This window comes from Haliotis rufescens, unplaced genomic scaffold (assembly GCF_023055435.1).
Source record: "Haliotis rufescens isolate VD_foot unplaced genomic scaffold, xgHalRufe1.0.p SCAF_36, whole genome shotgun sequence".
NCBI classification, from domain to species: Eukaryota; Metazoa; Mollusca; class Gastropoda; order Lepetellida; family Haliotidae; genus Haliotis; species Haliotis rufescens.
In genome coordinates this window covers 3629681-3654424 of record NW_025964068.1, presented here as the reverse complement: position 1 = coordinate 3654424, position 24744 = coordinate 3629681, and the positions used below count along the sequence as shown (strand labels likewise).

At 43.3% G+C, this 24744-nt stretch overlaps 1 protein-coding gene across 1 annotated transcript in view; it reads right to left on the bottom strand.

The window, feature by feature from the left end:
* Window positions 1–24744, bottom strand: part of LOC124147715 — a 54449-nt gene that overhangs the window by 9088 nt on the left and 20617 nt on the right. The window contains exons 15-23 of the mRNA XM_048381153.1: window positions 19327–19525; window positions 15486–15596; window positions 15008–15130; window positions 14652–14818; window positions 13563–14492; window positions 10013–11491; window positions 7848–9266; window positions 3441–3606; window positions 496–1814 (exon numbers count right to left, since the gene is read on the bottom strand). Coding sequence (XP_048237110.1) covers window positions 496–1814; window positions 3441–3606; window positions 7848–9266; window positions 10013–11491; window positions 13563–14492; window positions 14652–14818; window positions 15008–15130; window positions 15486–15596; window positions 19327–19525 — 5913 coding nt within the window. The remainder of the gene's footprint in view (window positions 1–495; window positions 1815–3440; window positions 3607–7847; window positions 9267–10012; window positions 11492–13562; window positions 14493–14651; window positions 14819–15007; window positions 15131–15485; window positions 15597–19326; window positions 19526–24744) is intronic.

The window sequence follows — 24744 nt, the reverse complement described above, 5'->3', positions numbered from 1 at the left end:
CCAACCTTCTGCTCTTTGTGCTTTGAGTGAACATTCACAGGTCATTGAGCGTAAGTAACAATAAGTGAATGATTCAGGTTGGGTGCTTTTTAAAAGGTTTTAAACTGCATTTTTACATTTGTCCATGTTTGTGATTGGAGTTCTGATGGATCTGTAAAGCTAGTCCTACAAAACACCCCACTCAACTAAAATCAGGATGCAAATAAGGAGTCCCCTAACGTACGTCTTTGTTGTTATGACAATAAAAAATGTTCCAAAATGATTCAAATCACAAAAAAACCTTGGCTGTGTCTCTATGACTGGCATAGTAAGTATCCGGCAAGTTAATACTTGTAACAAGAATGATCGACAACTTCTATAATTAACACTCATGCTGATGCCGATACTGACATGAATTTAAGCCATATACATGAACAGCAGCAAGAATGGGCTTAGGCATGATGAGGAACCACTTTAAGCACTCAACAACCACTGTGCATGATCTACGCGACTTACGTTCTTGTAGATATACCCTGGTCCTACAGGGTTTGGGATCGGCTCATAGATGTGGTAGCCTCGGTCACTCTCCCCTCCATTTGTAAAGTAGAATGGTTGTCCCGTGGCATCCTCGAATCTTGCCTTTTCCTTGATGTTGCGGAAGATTCTCTGTCTCCTCTCGCCACTGTTCCTGATGAGGGAGCAGGGGAAGGCGTAGTCGTTGCCACACACCTCCGCCACAGCGTGATGGATCCCGAGAGCTGCTGAGAACACTGCATTCACCACATAGAGAACATATGGGTCCTGTATATAGCCATTAGATCGGGGGATACCCCGATTACTGGCAGTACAGGGCTTGGAAAACTCTGAGGTTGGGCTGGTGAGGTAGCAGTTGTGAACCTCCTGGAAGAATTCATCAAACCATGGATTGTCCTTGTAATTGGAGGGGATCTTTGATTCCAGGTACTGATCAAACCCAGGTAAATCAGCTGTTTCCACGTCAAATGTCACGGCTTTTCGGTTCCGAATGAGTCTGTCAAGCCCATTCAGGAGGTCGACATCCATGCCCCACTTGTCGGTCCCGATAAAGAAGTACTGTCCTCGGATGTTGTCGTCATCTTCAGCAGCCAGGAGGATAGCACGCGGATCATCTACAAACAGGACGACCACCTTAGCGTAAGTGTTATTAGCGATTGCCTGAAGGGTCAAGGATGCCTCAGACCGGAGCACAGGACCATTTTTACCTATGGTGATGTTCTGTGAGACACAGATACGATTCAAGTATGCGAGACGCAGGAACTCATCTTTTCCCTGTTCACCTACACTGTCGAATGTGCTGATCACCTGAACATTGTCAATCTTAAACCTCTTCAGGTATGAGATGATGGCTCGTGCTTGTTTATCATCCGCTGGAACAGTACGCAGGAAGTACCGATGTGTCCGCGAATCTCGGAGCTCCAAGCTGGTAGCACCATAGCTTATCTGCGGGATAGACAGAGCGTCGAGAACATCAGCAACTCGGATGGATGCCTTCGTTTCAAATGTCCCTATATAGACATCAAAGTTTTTAGGGTTGACAGTTACACCCTGCTTCCTCAAGTTGATGTTGCCACTGTGGATGTTGGCAACAAGGTTGGCGGCACGCGTTGGGCTCTGGCAGACGTCCAGACCAATGGCGCCAAGATCAATCCCATTGAGTTTGCCTTCAAAGATTCCTTGCTTTTGGTTGACATAATCGACAGCATAGTTAAATGCTTCCAGGAGCTCAAAGCCATGTTTCTGGTTTATGTCTCCACATGTGAAGGGTGTGGCGCCTTTTCGGTGGACATCAAATAAACCTAGGAAGAAAATGGTAGGAATAAATGTCCTGCAGTTCAACCAATATCATGTTCTTTTCAAACAGAATCATCTTTCTTTGATAGTTTTTTAATTTACTATAGTGGTGTAACGATACAGCAATACAGTATTGTATCATGATACGAGGCCCATGATACAAGACATCCAATCTCACTAAAATCATATCTAAGTTCTCGCTGCAGCTAAACAAAGATCTGAGGACATCCCATTATGGGTCACGTCAGCTTTGACCAACCTCTGAAACGAAGAACAAGAAGTTGACATCAGCCAATTAGAAAGCAGCTTTCTCGAGCTTTACGGCACTCATTTCAACCTGGCGACTTCCATTTCAGACTACGCTTGAAAAATATGTTGACACAGTTCTCAATTAAAATTTTTAAAAACTGAACAAAAGAACAATCCGGAATGTCTAATATGTGGTTACGATTACATATATTGCAGTGCTTCCCACGTACTGTTTTCGAGGTTGCATGTTTAGAAAACACATTCCGACTGTCACTTCAATGATCTGGTAAGCGAGGCTTTGATTGGTCGGTTGAAAGGTCGTTCTAACTTGACCTGTAATGGGATGTCCTCAGATCTTTGTTTAGTGATAGTGAGAGCTAAGATCTGATTTTAATGAGATTGCAAGACATCCATTTATGACCCCTGTATCGCGATACATACGATACATTTCATTACAAGTTATTTTGGTGTAAAAACATGTGAATAATACCAGGAAATGTTCAACTACCAGCTTGTGCAGATTCTCTAGTATTACCCAGTTGGCTATAAATAGCATAACATTCCCAGTGCCCTCTACCAATATGATTCTGCCCTACAATATCCCGTCTTTGATCTCTGGAATTTAAAAAACAAATGATTCAGGGCTGTGATTCACCTGCAGAAAGAAAGAATATCAACTTGTCAAATAAAAGTATACTGTATCGGGATATGAATCGTATCCTATCCACAGAATCAGGATATGAATTGCGCCCAAACCATATTGTTACACCTCCAGTTTACCTCTGTAATATGTTTACAAAGGCACTAAACCTGCAAAACAAATTATGTGGAATTATTTTACATTTACATGTCCCATAAAATGTGCTACCTAGCCCCAATGTGACCCCACTTAAACAGATGTAATCCCGATTACCCAAGCCCCATGTGACCCCCATTGACCCCACTTAAACAGATGTAATCCCGATTACCCAAGCCCCATGTGACCCCCATTGACCCCACTTAAACAGATGTAATCCCGATTACCCAAGCCCCATGTGACCCCCATTGACCCCACTTAAACAGATGTAATCCCGATTACCCAAGCCCCATGTGACCCCCATTGACCCCACTTCAACTGATGTAACCTCAACTGACCTAGCCCCATGTGACCCCTGTTGACCCCACTTAAACGGATGTAACCTCAACTGACCTAGCCCTATGTGACCCCTGTCGACCCCACTTCAACTGATGTAACCTCAACTAACCTAGCCCCATGTGACCCCTGTTGACCCCACTTAAACTGATGTAACCTCAACTAACCTAGCCCCATGTGACCCCAATTGAGCTCACATTGATTTTGACTCTTCAGTGGGACTGAAGCCCAACAAAGGGAGACAACTCACCAACAAGGTTGAAGGAACCAGGCTTGTATGTGAAAGCATCAAAGTTGTTGGATGACCTCTGGCACGCCAGACAAGCTGAGTCACAATCTGACTTCACTGTGCGGAACTTTGTCTGAAGGTTCAGTAGATCTACCAGAGAGAGACTTGTGCTATTGTAGGTTCCTACCTGTAGGCGTGAGCACACTGATGAAGTCAACTGTCAGCAGATGGGGAAGACTAATTGTCATGGTAACTTAATGTCTCATGTCCATATACAGTAACAAAATATGAAACTTTTCATGATTACCAGGAAAAACTATAAAAAAACCCAATCGGTTTGCAGCTGCACATATTAATCTGGCAACCTAAACTGACTATTGCTAATATTGCACACTGCAACATATTACTTTCATGTTTACTCATAATGAGTGAGAGGGAGAGTGACTGTGGGTATATTGGTAGGTGTGTGTGTGTGTGTGTGTGTGTGTGTGTGTGTGTGTGTGTGTGTGTGTGTGTGTGTGTGTGTGTGTGTGTGTGTGTGTGTGTGGGAGTGACTGCGTGTGTGTGTGTGTGTGTGAGGGAGAGGGTGAGTGACTGTGGGTATATTGGTAGGTGTGTGTGTGTGAGAGGGAGAGGGTGAGTGACTAGGTATATTGGTAGGTGTGTCTGTTTGTGTGTGTGAGAGAGGGTGAGTGACTGTGGGTATATTGGTAGGTGTGTGTGTGAGAGAGGGAGAGGGTGAGTGACTGTGGGTATATTGGTAGGTGTGTGTGTGTGTGTGTGTGTGTGTGTGTGTGTGTGAGAGAGAGGGTGAGTGACTGTGGGTATATTGGTAGGTGTGTGTGTGTGAGGGGGAGAGGGTAAGTGACTGTGGGTATATTGGTAGGTGTGTGTGTGTGAGAGGGAGAGGGTAAGTGACTGTGGGTATATTGGTAGGTGTGTGTGTGTGAGGGGGAGAGGGTAAGTGACTGTGGGTATATTGGTAGGTGTGTGTGTGTGAGGGGGAGAGGGTAAGTGACTGTGGGTATATTGGTAGGTGTGTGTGTGTGAGGGGGAGAGGGTAAGTGACTGTGGGTATATTGGTAGGTGTGTGTGTGTGAGGGGGAGAGGGTAAGTGACTGTGGGTATATTGGTAGGTGTGTGTGTGTGAGAGGGAGAGGGTAAGTGACTAGGTATATTGGTAGGTGTGTCTGTCTGTGTGTGTGAGAGAGGGTGAGTGACTGTGGGTATATTGTTAGGTGTGTGTGTGAGAGAGGGAGAGGGTGAGTGACTGTGGGTATATTGGTAGGTGTGTCTGTCTGTGTGTGTGAGAGAGGGTGAGTGACTGTGGGTATATTGGTAGGTGTGTGTGTGAGAGAGGGAGAGGGTGAGTGACTGTGGGTATATTGGTAGGTGTGTGTGTGTGTGTGAGAGAGGGAGAGGGTGAGTGACTGTGGGTATATTGGTAGGTGTGTGTGTGTGAGAGGGAGAGGGTGAGTGACTGTGGGTATATTGGTAGGTGTGTGTGTGTGAGAGGGAGAGGGTAAGTGACTAGGTATATTGGTAGGTGTGTCTGTCTGTGTGTGGGAGAGGGTGAGTGACTGGCTATATTGGTAGGTGTGTGTGTGTGTGTGTGAGAGGGAGAGGGTGAGTGACTGTGGGTATATTGGTAGGTGTGTGTGTGTGAGAGGGAGAGGGTAAGTGACTAGGTATATTGGTAGGTGTGTCTGTCTGTGTGTAGGAGAGGGTGAGTGACTGGCTATATTGGTAGGTGTGTGTGTGTGTGTGTGTGTGAGGGAGAGGGTGAGTGACTGTGGGTATATTGGTAGGTGTGTGAGTGTGAGAGGGAGAGGGTAAGTGACTAGGTATATTGGTAGGTGTGTGTGTGTGTGTGTGTGTGTGTGTGAAGGAGAGGGTGAGTGACTGTGGGTATATTGGTAGGTGTGTGTGTGTGTGTGTGTGAGTGTGAGGGAGAGGGTGAGTGACTGTGGGTATATTGGTAGGTGTGTGAGTGTGAGAGGGAGAGGGTAAGTGACTAGGTATATTGGTAGGTGTGTGTGTGTGTGTGTGTGTGTGTGAAGGAGAGAGTGAGTGACTGTGGGTATATTGGTAGGTGTGTGTGTGTGAGAGGGAGAGGGTAAGTGACTGGCTATATTGGTAGGTATGTGTGTGTGTGTGTGTGTGTGTGTGTGTGTGTGAGGGAGAGGGTGAGTGACTGTGGGTATATTGGTAGGTGTGTGTGTGTGTGTGTGTGAGGGAGAGGGTGAGTGACTGTGGGTATATTGGTAGGTGTGTGTGTGTGTGTGTGAGAGGGAGAGGGTGCGTGACTGTGGGTATATTGGTAGGTGTGTGTGTGTGAGAGGGAGAGGGTGAGTGACTGTGGGTATATTGGTAGGTGTGTGTGTGTGTGTGTGTGTGAGAGAGGGAGAGGGTGAGTGACTGTGGGTATATTGGTAGGTGTGTGTGTGTGTGTGTGTGTGTGTGTGAGAGGGAGAGGGTGAGTGACTGTGGGTATATTGGTAGGTGTGTGTGTGTGAGAGGGAGAGGGTGAGTGACTGTGGGTATATTGGTAGGTGTGTCTGTCTGTGTGTGGGAGAGGGTGAGTGACTGGCTATATTGGTAGGTGTGTGTGTGTGTGTGTGTGTGTGTGTGTGTGTGAGAGGGAGAGGTCGAGTGACTGTGGGTATATTGGTAGGTGTGTGTGTGTGTGTGTGTGTGTGTGTGTGTGTGTGTGTGAGAGGGAGAGGGTGAGTGACTGTGGGTATATTGGTAGGTGTGTGTGTGTGAGAGGGAGAGGGTGAGTGACTGTGGGTATATTGGTAGGTGTGTGTGTGTGTGTGTGTGTGTGTGTGAGGGAGAGGGTGAGTGACTGTGGGTATATTGGTAGGTGTGTCTGTGTGTGTGTGTGTGAGGGAGAGGGTGAGTGACTGTGGGTATATTGTTAGGTGTGTGTGTGAGAGAGGGAGAGGGTGAGTGACTGTGGGTATATTGGTAGGTGTGTCTGTCTGTGTGTGTGAGAGAGGGTGAGTGACTGTGGGTATATTGGTAAGTGTGTGTGTGAGAGAGGGAGAGGGTGAGTGACTGTGGGTATATTGGTAGGTGTGTGTGTGTGAGTGTGAGGGAGAGGGTGAGTGACTGTGGGTATATTGGTAGGTGTGTGTGTGTGAGAGGGAGAGGGTAAGTGACTAGGTATATTGATAGGTGTGTGTGTGTGTGTGTGGGAGAGGGTGAGTGACTGTGGCTATATTGGTAGGTGTGTCTGTCTGTGTGTGGGAGAGGGTGAGTGACTGGCTATATTGGTAGGTGTGTCTATGTGTGTTGTAGAGAGGGTGAGTGACTGTGGCTATATTGGTAGGTGTCTGTGTGTGTGTGGGAGAGAGGGTGAGTGACTGGCTATATTGGTAGGTGTGTCTGTTTGTGTGTGGGAGAGAGGGTGAGTGACTGGCTATATTGGTAGGTGTGTCTATGTGTGTTGTAGAGAGGGTGAGTGACTGTGGCTATATTGGTAGGTGTCTGTGTGTGTGTGGGAGAGAGGGTGAGTGACTGGCTATATTGGTAGGTGTGTCTGTCTGTGTGTGGGAGAGAGTGTGAGTAACTGGCTATATTGGTAGGTGTGTCTGTGTGTGTGTGGTAGAGAGGGTGAGTGACTGTGGCTATATTGGTAGGTGTGTCTGTCTGTGTGTGGGAGAGAGTGTGAGTGACTGGCTATATTGGTAGGTGTGTCTATGTGTGTGGTAGAGAGGGTGAGTGACTGGCTATATTGGTAGGTGTGTCTATGTGTGTGGTAGAGAGGGTGAGTAACTGGCTATATTGGTAGGTGTCTGTGTGTTTGGGAGAGAGGGTGAGTGACTGTGGCTATATTGGTAGGTGTGTCTGCCTGTGTGTGGGAGAGAGGGTGAGTGACTGGCTATATTGGTAGGTGTCTGTGTGTTTGGGAGAGAGGGTGAGTGACTGTGGCTATATTGGTAGGTGTGTCTGTCTGTGTGTGGGAGAGAGGGTGAGTAACTGGCTATATTGGTAGGTGTGTCTATGTGTGTGGTAGAGAGGGTGAGTGACTGGCTATATTGGTAGGTGTCTATGTGTTTGGGAGAGAGGGTGAGTAACTGTGGCTATATTGGTAGGTGTTGTGGGGTTGGTTAAAAGGGTTGGGAATGCAGCTTTGTAAAGTATTTCAGTTACATCACAGCAGTTTAATGTGGCAGGACTAACCTAGGTGTTGCAGGTCCGTTTTCTGTCTCCAACATTTACTACTTTGTGTGAAACCTTCATGTTGCTGACAAACAAAAGATCATCATCTGATAAATTTAAACTCCTGATCAGTATATCCTGACATAACAAATGGACCCAACTTTGCGAATTACAGCAGCTCATACCACCACTCGCATCACTGGCCCCCCATGCTCTTTTTGTAATCAAATACACATAATGTTGAATAGGGACAATGCATACCTTCACCTGAGACCCATTATCAAGAAACTGTTCAATCGTGTAGCCTCGATCTGCCTCCCTGTTGATGAAGCGGAAGAAGTCTCCCATGACATCAGTAAAGTTCATAACATCCATGTGCGCCATGATTTTCTCATATGTATCAGCACTGTTAGTGAAGTTCTTACAGACGCCAGGCTGGCTGCCACACTTCTCCTCCAGTGTACGCTTCACTCCTTCAGCAATGGAGTACACAGCGTTGATAGTGGACAGGACTCGCAGGTCTTGTATGTAATTAGCTGTTGTGACACTTACGTAATTCTGGTCGCAGTTTACGAGGAAGCGGAATGTTCCTGGAAGGTTGCATTGGTAGCGTTCCTCATAGTACTCTCGGAACCAAGGGTTGGGGTTAGTCATGGTGGGCCTCTTGCTTGCCAGGTAGCTTGTGAACGCAGGCACTGAGGGAGAGTTAAAGTTGAATGTTATAGAATTGGGAACTGTTTGACTGACATCTGATGGCAGGGTCCAGCGTCTGTTAGCGATGAAGATGATACGGTTGTTCGGATACGATCTTTGTTTTGCACGGAGCAGCTCAGAAATGTAGGAATCTGGTTCTGCGAATACAACAACAACTTGCGTTGTGGATACATTTATAGATCTTAGGATTATGTCCATACTTCCATCAGTGTCAAACTCGTAGGAATCAAGGAGGCACACTCCCTCATCCTTAGCCAAGTTACGGAACTCGTCCCTCGACTCTCTACTGCTGAAGTCAGGTGCATTCAGGGTGATGACGTAATTAAAACCTAATTGTTTTATAAGCTTGGCCATGGCTCTTACAACATGCATGTCAGACTTGATCGTACGGAAGAAAGTGGAAAACCGATCCTTGTCATCCAGCAGAGGTGCTGTCGCTGCAGGGCTGACGATGGGAACGCCAATCTGACTGAGTATGTTTGAGACCTCAATGGTGCTCTTGCTATCATAGCTCATCCAGGAAAGAAAGTCCTGGGTTCTGATGGGGTTCATGTTGCTGTCCTGTAGCATCAGCTGACTGGAGTAGATGCTGTTGATGAGAGCCTTGGATCTTGAGGAGCTGCTGCAACCATCCAACAGCAGACCGCCCAGACGGACATTGTTAAACATGGCCCCATTGTTGATCATCTGGAGGGCATAGGCAAAGGCCTCTGTGTACTGAAATCCATTGCTCACACGCATCTTTCCGCAAGTGAAACGTGTCATACCTCCCATGTGGACATCGAAGATGGCGGGGATGATGATGTCGCCTTCGATGTATTGGTACTTCATTTCCTGGAAGATGTAAAGACACTCAGTGCAGGTCCCAGGACACATCGACATGAAGGTGGCTGGGGCCGCTCCCCCACTCAACAGGAGGCTGGTGCTTTCAGTGTAACCATATGTCTCCGGACTGAATTCTCCCACCTACAAGACAGCAAATTGATGAGATGAGAAAACTGAACAAAAGAGTGTAATGTACGAATACAACTAACCAAAAGCAGGACCTTGTTGACAGACATACATTACTAGTGCAGTCACTATGTTTACTATAAGCAGGAAAAACAACTCATTTTCCTGAACACTTTTAATTAATTTTAACATGATTAATGTTCACTTCCTAGATCAGATCACAGGTAAACTGTCAAAAGTAATAATTTCCCCACAGGATACTTGAAATGGGGGCGGAATGCAGGTGGGCGTCTACTATTTTCACTGTACGAGTAAAAGTATTAAATGTTCTTTTTTTATAGCAAAATTCTCCGAAAGCTGCCTAAATTGTGTTTCAACCAATTTGGTTTGGATGATTTCAAACATACTAAATGAGTGACTTGAGTGGCTTAACCATGTTAACACTACTTCAAACAGTATTCCAGTTGTATCACAGTGTGTCAGCTTAATGTTGGAGGGAAGCAAAAGTGATGCAGGTTTCAGATGTTCACATACTTAGGTGAAACCCTCGAGCACAGGTATGGTGCTGACAAACCAAATCGAAACAAATAGAAACACAATAAGGGTGAACCAGGATTCAAACCCACAATCACAGGTTTCTGTGTATATATAGGACAGAAAAGTAGTGTCTGGTTCCCCCTTTGGGTCCCCCCAGGGATCCAGCAAGCTGTTACAGCCCCTACTCAGTTATTGCACATAATAGTGTAGCCCTGAGAACTCACAAGGATATAGCCTGTGTTCCGTCGGTAGTTGTACACATCGATCATGACATTGCCCTCATAGCCAATGAAAGAGAAATCTGTCGGAGGGTTCGATCCTTCCAGCCTGAACCTTGAAGCTCTGATATTCTCCAACAGGCGGTTTCCACGTGTTCCTGAGCTTGTGAAGTTGCCACATACACCATTGTAGTTGACACCGCAGTATTCTACCAGGGTCGTGTGGAGTCCATGAGCCACTGCATACACTGAGTTTATTACAAAGATGCTCTCTTCCGTAAGCTCAAAATTTGGTGCCTGCGTAATAGGTCTATTACGATCAGCACACCGCGCTGCTTTTCCATTCGGGTTTTGTGGTCCGATATAACAGTCAAACATGTTCTCAAACCACTCAGTGAACCAAGGGTTTTGCTGGTTAGTGTCTGCTCTCAGGCCGCTCAGATACGTGCTGAAAAATGTGAGGTCGGGGACACGCCATTTAATGGAGATAACCCCATCGGCTGCTTCTTCCAAACCTTGAACCAATTTCTGTTTCCTCCCGAAAGGAGAATTAGCCAGGATGGCAAACTCTCCAGTTGCGTTGGCATTGATGATGTCTTCAAGGAAGGTTCGGTATTGAGATTCGTGAGCAATGACGAGAACTGGCTTGACCATTGGTCGGCTTCTGAGCCTGGAGATGATGTCACGGCCATAACTGTGAGTTGCAACAACACAAATACCATGTGTAGCTGCCATTTTCTTGAAGACTTCATTTCCATTTAACGAGAAAGCATTTCCCTCAACATACACGACTTGTACAAAGTACCAGCCCTGCTTCTTCAAGATGTTGATAATGGCTGCCATTTCCTCATCAATTCCAGGATGAATTCTCAGGTAGTAGGGGTATTTTCTACGGTCAGACAACATACTTGATGTACTGGAGTACCCCACCAGTGGCCTCTTGACATCATTCATTAAGTCAGCAATGGGAATTGTCAAGCCTGAGGTGTGAGCAGCCACATAAGCATCAACACTTCGGGGGTCTAAAGTGTTCCCGGAGGAGTCCTCCACTACAAGCGTGCCTCTCTGAACTTCAGAGATGAAGTTTCTAGACAGCGTTCCGCTCTTACAGTCATCAATTCCCAGACCCCCCAAACTGACACCTCTCAGGAACTGAGGGTTAAAGGACTTGAACCTGTTGGGAACTTCTCTCAAGGCGTAGGCCATGGCTTCCAAATACTGCACTCCTGAACGGGCATTCAGGTCCAAAGGTCCACAGGAGTACTGCTGTTCTCCAGCGTTGTGTACACTGAAGATGCCATTGACGATGATGTCCCCGTGGATGTAGAGGTACTTGGTGGGAGAAGGCATGCCGAGGCAGGGAGTGCAGCCATCCTGTGGGCAGGGAGACGGTGGCAGGGGGGAGAGTGCATTGTCCCGAGTAAGGTCGTACATCCTCACTTGTTCCATGTTCATTGACAGAATCCCGTTGATCCAAGACCCAACCTGCAAACAGTGAACATAATGATGACAAGCATAACAAGGCAGAAAGTGGCAGCTCTCATTAATCCCCCCTGACTTCGTCTCAACATATTTCTAAGTTTAAAACATGAAGAATGCAACATTTTCTCAGAAAACCCACTTATCAAAATAAAACTCTGCACTGCATCTCTCCCATTTGTTCCAATTGGTAAGAATCCATGAAGTAGTTTTCAAGTTTTAGATCGCACAAATATTCAACAAGTTCAAAACATGAAAAATATCACACTGCACCTATCCTGTTAGCATAGAAAGTGTTCACCAAGTTTGAAAAGAATCTATGAAGTAGTCTTCAAATTACAGGTCACACACAAACAATGTCCTCGAAGGATTGATGGGCGGACAGAATTCCTTGGTGTAACTTTTAAGTTGGGGGTATGAAAAGTTTAAAACAATCAGTGTTTCTGTTTTAGATTTATCTGTTTTACCATAACAGCATAAGCAAACAGTGATCAGAGGTTGAAGGAAGACATCAGTAGAAATCATACATGTAAATAAATCTATGACTTTTTGTTTTCAACATCTTTTGTAATAAAATACCTCGAAGTAAAACACACCAACTGAGGTCATAATGCATTATAATGAGTGACTTGGGCAATCCAAATGAGACTTTAAGCATTCAATGCAGGGGTCCGGAAACCGTCATATGCGCCGGACATGTCCGATTGGGAATCTCAAATGTCCGTTTTAAAATATTGCTTACCGGACATTTTAAAACGTATTGTCCGGACATTCTTAAATTTTGACCGGACATGATCAACAGTTAGGACTGAGCAGTTTCTGTCTGCAGTTGCAACACAATGAAGATTAACTACACTGACAAGCTTTGTTTGTTTTGATTGCTGAAAATACATCGTACCTACGTGATAGTCCAATCGGTCAATCACTGTAATAGGCAATAAACTGAGTTGACACTGATTAATCGAGGATTAATTACTGAGAACATCTTGTTAATTTGAGTGAAAGGTGTTTACAACTGTACATTAATACCTTGCATCATCGATGTACCTCATTATCCTCACAATGCTACGATACGTAACCTAAGACAAGAAGCGAAAGCGTGACGACAGCCAGTCGACCGATGCAGATCAGTCGAGCGGATCTGCCAAACCCTCAAAGTCTGGATGATCATTTTGTAAGTCGTGGCTAACGACTTTCACTTGGTTGACATACAATGAGGATTTTCAGATTTAATTGTTTTCAGTAACTAGTCGTATATTGAATCTTGATTGACCGCCATTTTGCTTTCTCGGACGATCGCATATCCAATTTTTTTATGGTCAATAATTAAGTACAGATGAAAAAATTATTCAAATAACTATTGCTATCAACGATATTTTAGTATTTGTGATTAAATTATCTGTCTTGTTTTTAAAAAAATATTTAGTTTAAAAAAAAACTTTTCCCAAGAGGTCACGTGATAACCAAATATGGGATAATAGTCTCGATCCAAATGTTACAATGCGTACACTTGAGCAGACTCATGAATATAACTCATGAATATTAATTAGACCGTTCACTACGTTAACAGATCGTTATTATAACAGAAACAAACGTATGTTTTCCATGTTAATCTAAAATGATATTATATGTTATATATAATTGTCCGGTGAATTAAACAATTTAAATTGAAACAATTCATAATTCATCATATTATGAATACGTAAACTTGTAATGTGTGTGAAAAGTCGTACTAAAATACGCTATTTGATGGGGGCGTGGCCTAAATGCAAATGTCCGATTGGGATTTTAAATTTTCCGGACCCCTGATTCAATGACACTTTACCATTGTCTACCATGTTTACTTTTCTGATAACTTAGTTCGATCTAGCAATATGAGTACCTTTGAAAAAATCACAAAAAGAATGTCTCAACTCATTCAAGCAAATCTGTAGCATAGTCAAAAACCCAAACAAGCAAACATTTTCTTCAAAAGAGACCACAATTCTTCCCAATAATTTTCAAGACCAAACCAAATTACACACAGTTAACCTGAAAATGGAAACCGAAAACAATTTAACTAATTTCTTCTACTAACCCTTCTGAACTTGAATCCCAGGGTATCCCCTCCGACTGGGGCATCGTTGAAGTTCCAAATATCGTAGGCTGGGTTAACAATGTCTCCGTTTTCGTTGTAGCGGACCTTTGCTGCTGAGAAGTAAGGTGCGTACTTGTCGGAGGCCAGACTTGGCGCCCTCTCCTGTTTCCCATAGGTGAAGTTCACCTTCATCAGGTAGTTCTCCAGGAAGGTCTTGGAGGTCATGCTGCGGAGAGCCAAGCAGGACGTGTTTGCTTCTAGGCCCACACACACTGCTGCCTGTGCATTACGGAGAGCAACAGCATAGGTATACACAGCATGAACAGCTGGTTCTACAAATCGGTCCTGGATGAAAGATTCCCGTTTCTGGCGTTCTGTTTGGATCTTGTTGCTGCATGGAGTAGGGAATCGACCGTTGCCAACTGTTGGGAAAAAGCACTGGTTCTGTTCGCTGTACCATTCTTGGAACCAGGGGTTCTCTGGTGAAGGACTGTTTTCATTTATTCTTACCCAATGATCTTCAAATTCCACGATATACCTGGATGTAGGTATGATGGAAATAATTCCACGGGGGTAGTTATTTGTTCCAAAGTTTTTGGTTAGAGAAATACTATCTGTGAACACCCACTGCAGATTACCCATGTTAGTGTATGCAGCATTATTGCTTCGTTCAAGGAGAGCATACGCTACAGAGGGTGTGCCAAAATACAGGACTCCAACCGTCTTAGTGAGGAGCAGACGGTCCAAGACAGCATCAATGGTGGCATCTATGGTGTCGGAGGGAGATGTGGCGATGGCAGCAGTGAGACAGATACCAGCAGTCACCAAGCGAGGACGTATTTCTCCATATGACTGGCGGCCATGGGAGTTGTCGGTGTAAACTATACTGATATATTTCCAGTTGAATTTCTTGATAGCTTCAATAACCACCTGGAACAAAAAGACATACTTCAACATAGCTCTGCATACGCATGTCATTTCTCAGAAGAACTGCATGGAAAAGGGATAACGCAGGGTTAACACAATTACTAATTTGTTCATGTTGATAGTCCCAAGGCTGGATCTGATCCCGAGTTTCTCCCTACTTACATCCATGAGTGGTCCGTCCGGAGGGATTGTCCTCATGAACGTGGGGTAACGCTGGGCACTGCTCAGCTCAGGGGCAGTAGCCATGAAGGACACCACAGGGATGTTGAAGTTTTCAGCAAAGTTGGATACATCAATACTTGCATCGCTGTCTGAAGCCCCGACAATACCTGGTGGGGGCACAATCATATCTTTCATTACATCTTCAGTGAATTATCATGATTATGTATTCTAAAAGCATGTAATAGAAACATTTGGGGTTTTCTGAAAAGACATTACACTACAATCAACAACAACAACAATAATAATAATTAAAAAATAGATTATGGCCTGTGTGGAGAAGTAGGTGGTGGACTGACCTAGTGTGATTCCTGAAGCACTCCTTGTACAGGCCTGGGTGTTGGAGGAGAACTGGGGGAAGTAGCTCTGTGCCGCCGAAACCGCCCCCTCACTCCGGCTGCAGTAGTCACGGATATTTATACCTACAAACATGGACAAGCATCATTATCCAATATCATATTGGCAAAACAGTCTGAAACTTTAGTTTGTCTGCCACTAGTCCAAGACCTTAGTCTAGGAAAAACAGTTTCTGTTGAGTAGGCTAAGGTCAACAACATTAAAACATACATGGACTACAATTGTTGCCAATACATAATTGGTTAAATTTGAGTCTGGAATACTAGTCTGAGACTTGTCAATGTCCACGATGTATCTGTGTATGTGGCATGGTGACCATAGTCAGATACTTGATTTTAAGTGTTCAACCTTTTGGGATAAGCACTCCCAATAAATGTCAATATTTGAGACAATCAGACAGCTACAGCTGTGACCACTCACCTAACTTGATGCCGGGGACATAGGTACTGGTGAGGTTATCGCCGTTCAGGATCTGGTCCTTCTTGTTGAGCAGCTCCAGTGCCCAGCGGATCGCTTCATAGGCTTGCATATCTACACACACACAAACACATGCTGCAGTTACAACACATATACTCTTGTAGGTTGTTAGTTCTTTCCCAACCATAATGTAAGTGTAGCAGGGCATGGAGTCATCCCACAGATAACATCCTTACCTTGTCAGCTTGCTGACGGGGTTAACCTCTTTGGTCATGTGGACAAGGCGTCCGACCTCGGATCAGAAGGTCCATGGTTCGAATCCCATCACGGGACTCAGAAATTTTATGGCCGCTACATTGGCGCCCAACGTGGGGCTGAGCACGTTCATATTAAATTTGAGCAAAATAAGCCTCAGTACCCTACTATGCGGCCCGGGACGTTCCTTCTGTTGACGGGGGAGTATGTAGCAGGGCGTGGAGGCATCCCATAGATGAGGTCCTTACCTTGTCAGCTTGCTGACGGGGTTAACTTCTTTGGTCACGTGGACAAGGCGTCCGACCTCGGATCAGAAGGTCCGTGGTTCGAATCCCATCACGGGACTCGGAAATTTTATGGCCGCTACATTGGCGCCCAACGTGGGGCTGAGCACGTTCATATTAAATTTGAGCAAAATAAGCCTCAGTACCCTACTATGCGGCCCGGGACGTGCCTTCTGTTGACGGGGGAGTATGTAGCAGGGCGTGGAGTCATCCCACAGATGACATCCTTACCTTGTCAGCTTGCTGACAGGGTTAACCTCTTTGGTCATGTGGACAAGGCGTCCGACCTGTGATCAGAAGGTCCGTGGTTCGAATCCCATCATAGGACTCGGAAATTTTATGGCCGTTACATAAGCTTGCAAACACTCCATGTGCTAAGACAGACAGGTAGTTCTAAAGATAAATAAACATGATGACCAGTCATACAGACAAGTAAAAATGATGACCAGTCATACAGACAAGTAAACATGATGACTAGTCATACAGACAAGTAAACATGATGACTAGTCATACAGACAAGTAAACATGGTGACTAGTTCTAAAGATAAATAAACATGATGACCAGTCATACAGACAAGTAAACATGATGACAAGTCATACAGACAAGTAAACATGGTGACTAGTCATACAGACAAGTAAACATTATGACAAGTCATAAGGAAGAGTAAACATGATGACTAGTCATACAGACAAGTAAACATGATGACAAGTCATAAGGAAGAGTAAACATGATGACTAGTCATACGGAAGAGTAAACATGATGACTAGTCATACGGAAGAGTAAACATGATGACTAGTCATACAGACAAGTAAACATGATGACAAGTCATACAGACAAGTAAACATGATGACCAGTCATACAGACAAGTAAACATGATGACTTGTCATACAGACAAGTAAACATGGTGACTAGTTCTAAAGACAAATATGTCAGCACCATACCCGTGCTCGTGGGTTTCACTGAAGTGGTAAACATCTGAGACCTGCACCACTTCGGGCTTTCCTCCTACATTAAATAGACGTGCCGTGATATAACTGGAATACGGTTAAAAGCAGCGTTAAACACAACTCACTCACTCATTAAAGACAAATAAACATGATGACTAGTTATACGGAAGAGTAAACATGATGACTAGTCATAAGGAAGAGTAAACATGATGACTAGTCATACGGAAGAGTATACATGATGACTAGTCATACAGACAAGTAAACATGATGACTAGTCATACAGACAAGTAAACATGATGACCAGTCATACGGAAGAGTATACATGATGACTAGTCATACAGACAAGTAAACATGATGACTTGTCATACGGAAGAGTAAACATGATGACTAGTCATACGGAAGAGTAAACATGATGACTAGTCATACGGAAGAGTAAACATGATGACTAGTCATACAGACAAGTAAACATGATGACTAGTTCTAAAGACAAATATGTCAGCACCATACCCGTGCTCGTGGGTTTCACCCAAGTGGTAAACATCTGAGACCTGCACCACTTTGGGCTTTCCTCCTACATTAAATAGACGTGCCGTGATATAACTGGAATACGGTTAAAAGCGGCGTTAAACACAACTCACTCACTCATTAAAGACAAATAAACATGATGACTAGTTATACGGAAGAGTAAACATGATGACTAGTCATACAGACAAGTAAACATGATGACCAGTCATACAGACAAGTAAACATGATGACCAGTCATACAGACAAGTAAACATGATGACTAGTTCTAAAGACAAATATGTCAGCACCATACCCGTGCTCGTGGGTTTCACCGAAGTGGTAAACATCTGAGACCTGCACCACTTCGGGCTTTCCTCCTACATTAAATAGACGTGCCGTGATATAACTGGAATACGGTTAAAAGCAGCGTTAAACACAACTCACTCACTCATTAAAGACAAATAAACATGATGACTAGTTATACGGAAGAGTAAACATGATGACTAGTCATAAGGAAGAGTAATCATGATGACTAGTCATACGGAAGAGTAAACATGATGACCAGTCATACGGAAGAGTATACATGATGACCAGTCATACAGACAAGTAAACATGATGACTAGTCATACGGAAGAGTATACTTGATGACTAGTCATACAGACAAGTAAACATGATGACTAGTCATACGGAAGAGTATACAGGATGACTAGTCACACAGACAAGTAAACATGATGACTAGTCATACGGAAGATTAAACATGATGACTAGTCATACGGAAGAGTAAACATGATGACTTGTCATACGGAAGAGTAAACATGATGACTAGTCATACAGACAAGTAAACATGATGACTAGTTCTAAAGACAAATATGTCAGCACCATACCCGTGCTCGTGGGTTTCACCCAAGTGGTAAACATCTGTTTTACAGATAGGTAAATATGAAGACTAGTCTTTCAGTAACCACAATAAATATCGGTAACACCACAGATTGATGGAAGATTCTAAAGAAAGTACACAGAACAAAACAAATCGTATGTATTTCAGACATTCCAGATCTACATTTTTTGTGAAAACTATACATAACTGAGCATAGCTGCAGAAATTCTGCCCTGGTCTCCTGTGCAGGCACGTTAATAACAAACTGCAGCTTATTGTTCATTCACTCAATATGTCCTCACAGGCTAAACATGGTAATAACAGGCCTGGTCTAATATCTGGTTGTTTGTGCAGCCTCTAAATAAGAAGAGTCTGGACCAGACAAACCAGAGATTGACACCATGAGCACGCTATCAGGAGATTGCAACACATGTTCAACCAAGTAACTGAGTCTGACCAACAGGCCCAATGCCTGTAGTCAGCACATATGGGAAGCATAGGTTACTGCAAACTTAGTCTAACCAAAAATGCTTCCAAAGACACACACTTGTAGAAATTGTAGAATTGTGGAAGAATCGTAGTGACCACAGTGACTTTAAACAAGTTAGTTTGTACTATGCTAGCTAGACAATGATAATGAGGAATTTCCCCAAAAGTTAAATTCTTTTTTCACAACTGTAACTTTGATGTAAGAAGCCTTATTTTCTAACTATTTGTTAGATCATGTTACATCACGTCCATCACATACAAAGCCTCATCTTGCTGATAACAACAATTCTGAAAGAAGTATCCTAGTATCCTGAGTGATAACAATCTTTGCGATTAAGTTTATCATGTTAATAGTGATTTCAATAAAAATATTAATGATTTCATTGTTAATGGTAACTAAAGCTGTTAGCCCATTCCTTCATTATTGGTCCCATCTAAAATGAATCTTTTCCACTATCATGTTCATCAAACATTAAAGGCATCTCACCTGAAGTAATTGTTCCACAGCCAAATCCATTTGTTCCTTCCTCATGCATAGCCAATACACCTCCAATGATGGCATCGGCACCTGGCTGTATGGATACTTCTGACTTGGCAGCATCACATGTCTGTCGACTCAGAGACTGACTCGTGACCAGCGCCAGACAGGTCACTGTGACCACCAAGACTCCATGTAGTGAAACCATTTTTCAACTACTGAAAAAACAAATTGAACACAATTAAGGAACCATTTTTATTTGAAAATAAAAAAAACCAATGTAGTTTATCACAATTTGAAAGAATATTTAAACAAGTTTTCAAAGAATATCCCTCCTTTATAATTTTTTTTTTAAAAACATAGCAAACAAAACAAAGTGAATTTGTCCCAAAGTATACCATGTACAGCAAAGTCCATGGAGTTGGATGCAAAGTGTTATGGAACTACAGCATCTAATAACTAAGAATGAGTCCAGAAAGTCCAGGAGCCCTTGTCATATTAACCTAACATTAACATGAAATACTATAGCAGAAAATTGCAAGGACATCAGGTCCCTTAATATTCCAACACTGTACCCATGATTTTTTTTAAAACAGTACACCTAAATATAGTATTACTGTGGTCAGGTACTGTAGCAGTAGGTATGATGGGCACTAGGCAGTGACAGAAACTAAATGTTATATTCCACTAGTCCTTAAAATGATATCATACAGCAAAACCCTAAATAATGACAAATTTCTACAAGAACTTTATACCGTAACTATTGGGCAGTTTGGCAAGGAGTATAGGCATTAAACATGTTTAAATGAGAACATGGTGAGGTGTTAGCTTTAAACATGGTAAATCATCATTGTAAATGAGCATGTTCATTTTGAAGCTGTAAACCTGAATTCATGCTGCATATTCGTTGCTGTTATCAGTCGGTTATGGAACAGTTAGTATTATTGAGTCAAAGATGAGAAGGACATTTTGAGTGTTTAAAATCATGAGAAAGTATAGTATGCTAATTTGAGTCTTGTCAGTAAGCTAAGCTTGGTTGAGTAATTTGTCCTCAGAAGAGCACAAACTGAAAACATAAACACGACAACAATATTTATAATCATTACTTGTTCGTTGATTCCAAAATGTCAGTTTACCAAATATTACTTAGAATTTACGTAACTAAAAAGGATTTACCACTGTCATTATCATAACAACATATAGAGTCAAGACACAGCATATATATATAGTGATATTGCATTAGGTCTAGTATGCCCCTCCCGAAGCCACAGCTAACAGTTATCGTGCATAATTCTCATACATAATTGCTGTACAATATACAGACACTGTATAATAAATTACCTTATATTCAAACTGACATTAAATCCAGAAACTCGGACCAAACGGTCCTATTCTAGTCGAAGAACCGCTGTCTCCTTTTTGACGTTATATTTTGAGATCCTTCTCGTTCCACCCGCAAACCGGCCCAATGATTTTGGCCCTTCCCCGATAAAACAGGTTGTGAGCTGGGTGTAGAATGCTGAATGATTGCCTCCAGAAATAACCTGCCCATGCTGTGATGACAATATCGGCTCATTATACCGTGGTTTCCCCGGTTCTCAAACCAGTCCGACAAGTCCCCGTCTATTTTTAGTCGACGTCAGTGGATGAAAGAAAGCGATCCGCAAGCTCCTTACAGCGATATCCCGTTCGCGGAGCTCCCTATGCTACCGACGCGCTGGGAAGGAGCTTGCAATCTCCTCACAGCGATAGCCCGTTCGCGGAGCTATGTTACCGAGAGTGTAATGAAGGTGTCACGCGCTGGGAAGGAGCTTGAGGAGCTTGAGTAAAAGGGACGTTACTCTCAAATTCTGGTTAGACTATAAGCCGCAAATGCAACCCTGAGATGTTTTCCAACTCTTCGAGCTTTCTTGACTCCGTTTATTTCAAGCGAAACCCTGTTGGTAATATTACAATTGCTTCTATACTGTATTAACACCTACATCTATACCCCACACCGAAATGAGGTGTCTTGTTTGCCAAGTATTTTAGGTCTAAGCAGGTTCAGTTTGTATGTAGATAGTTGGAAAAACACCCACTTATTCAGACATATTCCCGCCCACGGAATACCATCTGATTATTACTTACTATATCGGAGCCACTATATCTGTCAAATGCCATGCGCGCAAGATCGGCAAGGTACAGCTATAAACAATAGTATTAGTGGATTGTCATTATGTATTTATTTGTTCGTTTATATATGTATATATTGTGGGATGGGGGGTGGCGCAGCTGTAGCAAGACTTTTCAATGAAATACATAGCTTTAACTAGCAGTGACAATTGTGAAACAGATCAATTACATACTGTGGGAGATTGAAACGGAATGGACTTGAGATTTAACTTTGCGTTTGTGTAGCAGGGCGTGGAGTCATCCCACAGATGACATCCTTACGTTGTCAGCTTGCTGACGGGGTTGGTTAACCTCGGATCAGAAGGTCCGTGGTTCGAATCCCATCACGGGACTCGGAAATTTTATGGCCGCTACATTGGCGCCCAACGTGGGACTGAGCACGTTCATATTAAATTTGAGCAAAATAAGCCGCAGTACCCTACTGTGCGGCCCGGGACGTGCCTTCTGTTGACGGGGGTGTATGTAACAGGGCGTGGAGTCATCCCACAGATGACATCCTTACCTTGTCAACTTGCTGACGGGGTTAACCTGTTTGGTCATGTGGACAAGGCGTCCGACCTCGGATCAGAAAGTCCGTGGTTCGAATCCCATCACGGGACTCGGAAATTTTATGGCCGCTACTAGGGCTGGGACGAGTCCAAATTCACTACCCGATTACCCACCCCACTATTACCCGACCCGTACCCGGGTACCCACTGTAGGTCTCAAAGGATACAAAATGTCCGATTGGGATTTTTTTTTACCACAGCGCTTGCAAAACGTATTTAGATACATGTATTAAACGATCTGGTCATGCATACACTGAAGTTGACTAACGTTATCTTTATTCAACCATATAAAAAGTCAGAAGGAATGGGTGCATAGTCAGAAAGAAATGCAAACATTAGTCACTTGTAGTGTAACCATAAAGTTCCACATAATTTTTGTCATTTAACTATATATATCACATGACTAACAACGGGTCCGGGTAGTCCTGTGGGTACCCGGTCCTATTCATACCCACCCGACCCGAGTACCCGAGTTACCTGTCCCAGCCCTAGCCGCTACATTTGCAGTGTTCCAAATGACACAATGCCACTTTGCCAGCTTGAATTATATCCTCCGTGAACGATGTTAATATGTGTATTAGTGACTGATACTAGTTGATTTGATACGAGTTTTAATTCACTCAGTATGTAACATTTGAATAAAGTATATGTGAATGTCCGTTCAGCTGGTCCCCACTATAGTGACACGGTACCTATACGTCATCAAAACAAACATTAGATCCTTGATCCCGTCACACTGATGTCCACCTTCGCTTTGTGAAACGGGGCCCTGGGGTCTACATACCTGTCACCATATATGTGAGAGAGGGTGTCCAATGTTGTTGAACCGCCGCAATTCGTAGCTGAACGTCATTAAACATGGTGTTGGTAGTCGACATGCAGGTACGAATTCCCGTGGCTCTACCCAATGCGTTTGGTAGTGCCAGATCCACGGTGTGAAGATGGTTCTACATTGCTGTATTGTCGGATTCCACTCACAATCAGACTTTCTCATGTGGCACACCGCGTCTGAACTGTTCGGCGACAGAGAATCCATATCGAGCTGACAAGTTGTTGGTGGTGTATTTTTCCTTTTGAATCATTGCGCTTGAAAGCATTGGAGATATATTTTGAACGTATATATTAAGCGACATGCTTGTTCAAAAGAACTACATGAGAATTGACTTCGATCTGTGTTAGCGGTTAGTGAGGTATAAACGTGCAAACCGTGTGCCTGACGTGCAAACCCGCATTGCCTTATTGGTTTTCGGTTTATGGAAACGTTAACGCAAAAAAACATACTTTCTGCGTTACCAATACGTTCCCGCGTTCATATTTAATGATGTCTATTGTTTAACTGTATATTTGCGAAGAAGGTTTGTTTCTACTGGTCCACCCATCCCCTTCGTCATACCCCTAATATGTAGGATGCTACATGCCCAGACCCGCTTCTAGATAGAGAGGGCTATTGTCATATTTCATCCAAATGATTTGGCGTTAATTGGTGACCCGGTCGTTATTTCTTCACGGCGCCAAGAACAGATCATTAATATGATTTCTAAACGGGCATAATACATGTTACTAAACCCGACGCGTATAAGAAACTGGGCGTCTGTTAGAGAAGCGGCGGCAATGTTTTGAGGGTGTGTAACATTTACAATTTTTCAATTATTATTAGTGGAGACAAGCGTATGTTTGAGATGACGAATTATTCTCAGTTGCCGATCCCTTGTTTTATATACTACGAGAACTTCAGAATATTCTGTCACTTTCCTATAAATTGCTAATATAATTCATCAACAGAGAGGACCTTTTGCATTCTTATGGCCGCGTCTCTCAGTTTAAGACCATTTGACATTTTATTTAGATCAGTTCATATGTTTGGTATAAATATGTACTTTCTGCACGTGGTGTTCCGTGATAAGGCTGACTGCTGCGGTAAACATCAAACAAACATCTTATATGAAACAACTGAACGTCATATAAAATATATATGAATGCAATCAGACTTCGTTCATGTTATTTCGAACTTAAACGTACACATTGGACATTTACTCATTTCAAGATAAAATCAAACAGGACGTTTGTTGAATTCTTTCTTTCACGACAGTTCACATATAAAACCAGATATGCTATGGATGTTTTGTTTGTTTGTTTATTTATTGTTTAACGCCGCACTCAGCAATATTCCAGCTATATGACGGTCGTCTGTAAATAATCGAGTCTGGACCAGACAATCCACTGATTGACATCATGAGTATCGATCAACGCAATTGGGATCGATGACATGCATCAACCAAGTCAGCGTGCCTGACCACCCGAGCCCGTTAGTCGTCTCTTACGATAAGCACAGTCGCCTTGTACGACAAGTATGGGTTGCTGAAGACCTATTCTACCCCGGATCTTCACGGGTCTCTATGGAAGTAAATATTGGTGTGTCTGATATATTACCTTATATTGACTACTAGGAGACGTTTCCGTATAAATGGAATATATGTATTCAAACTAAAAAAATGCTTTTTAGTCTGAGATGACATGGTGACTATGCATGGACAATAAAAGAAGTTGTTATTTTACTATGTCCACGTGTGTTTGTATGCATGCTGGACATCTTGTTGATATTCACTGCCTCTTGTATACCTACAACTCTCATACTGTTTATTTCAGTCGCGTGACCATTCCGGACTAGAACAGACCCTATAAGGGATGCTGGTGGTATACAAGAGGG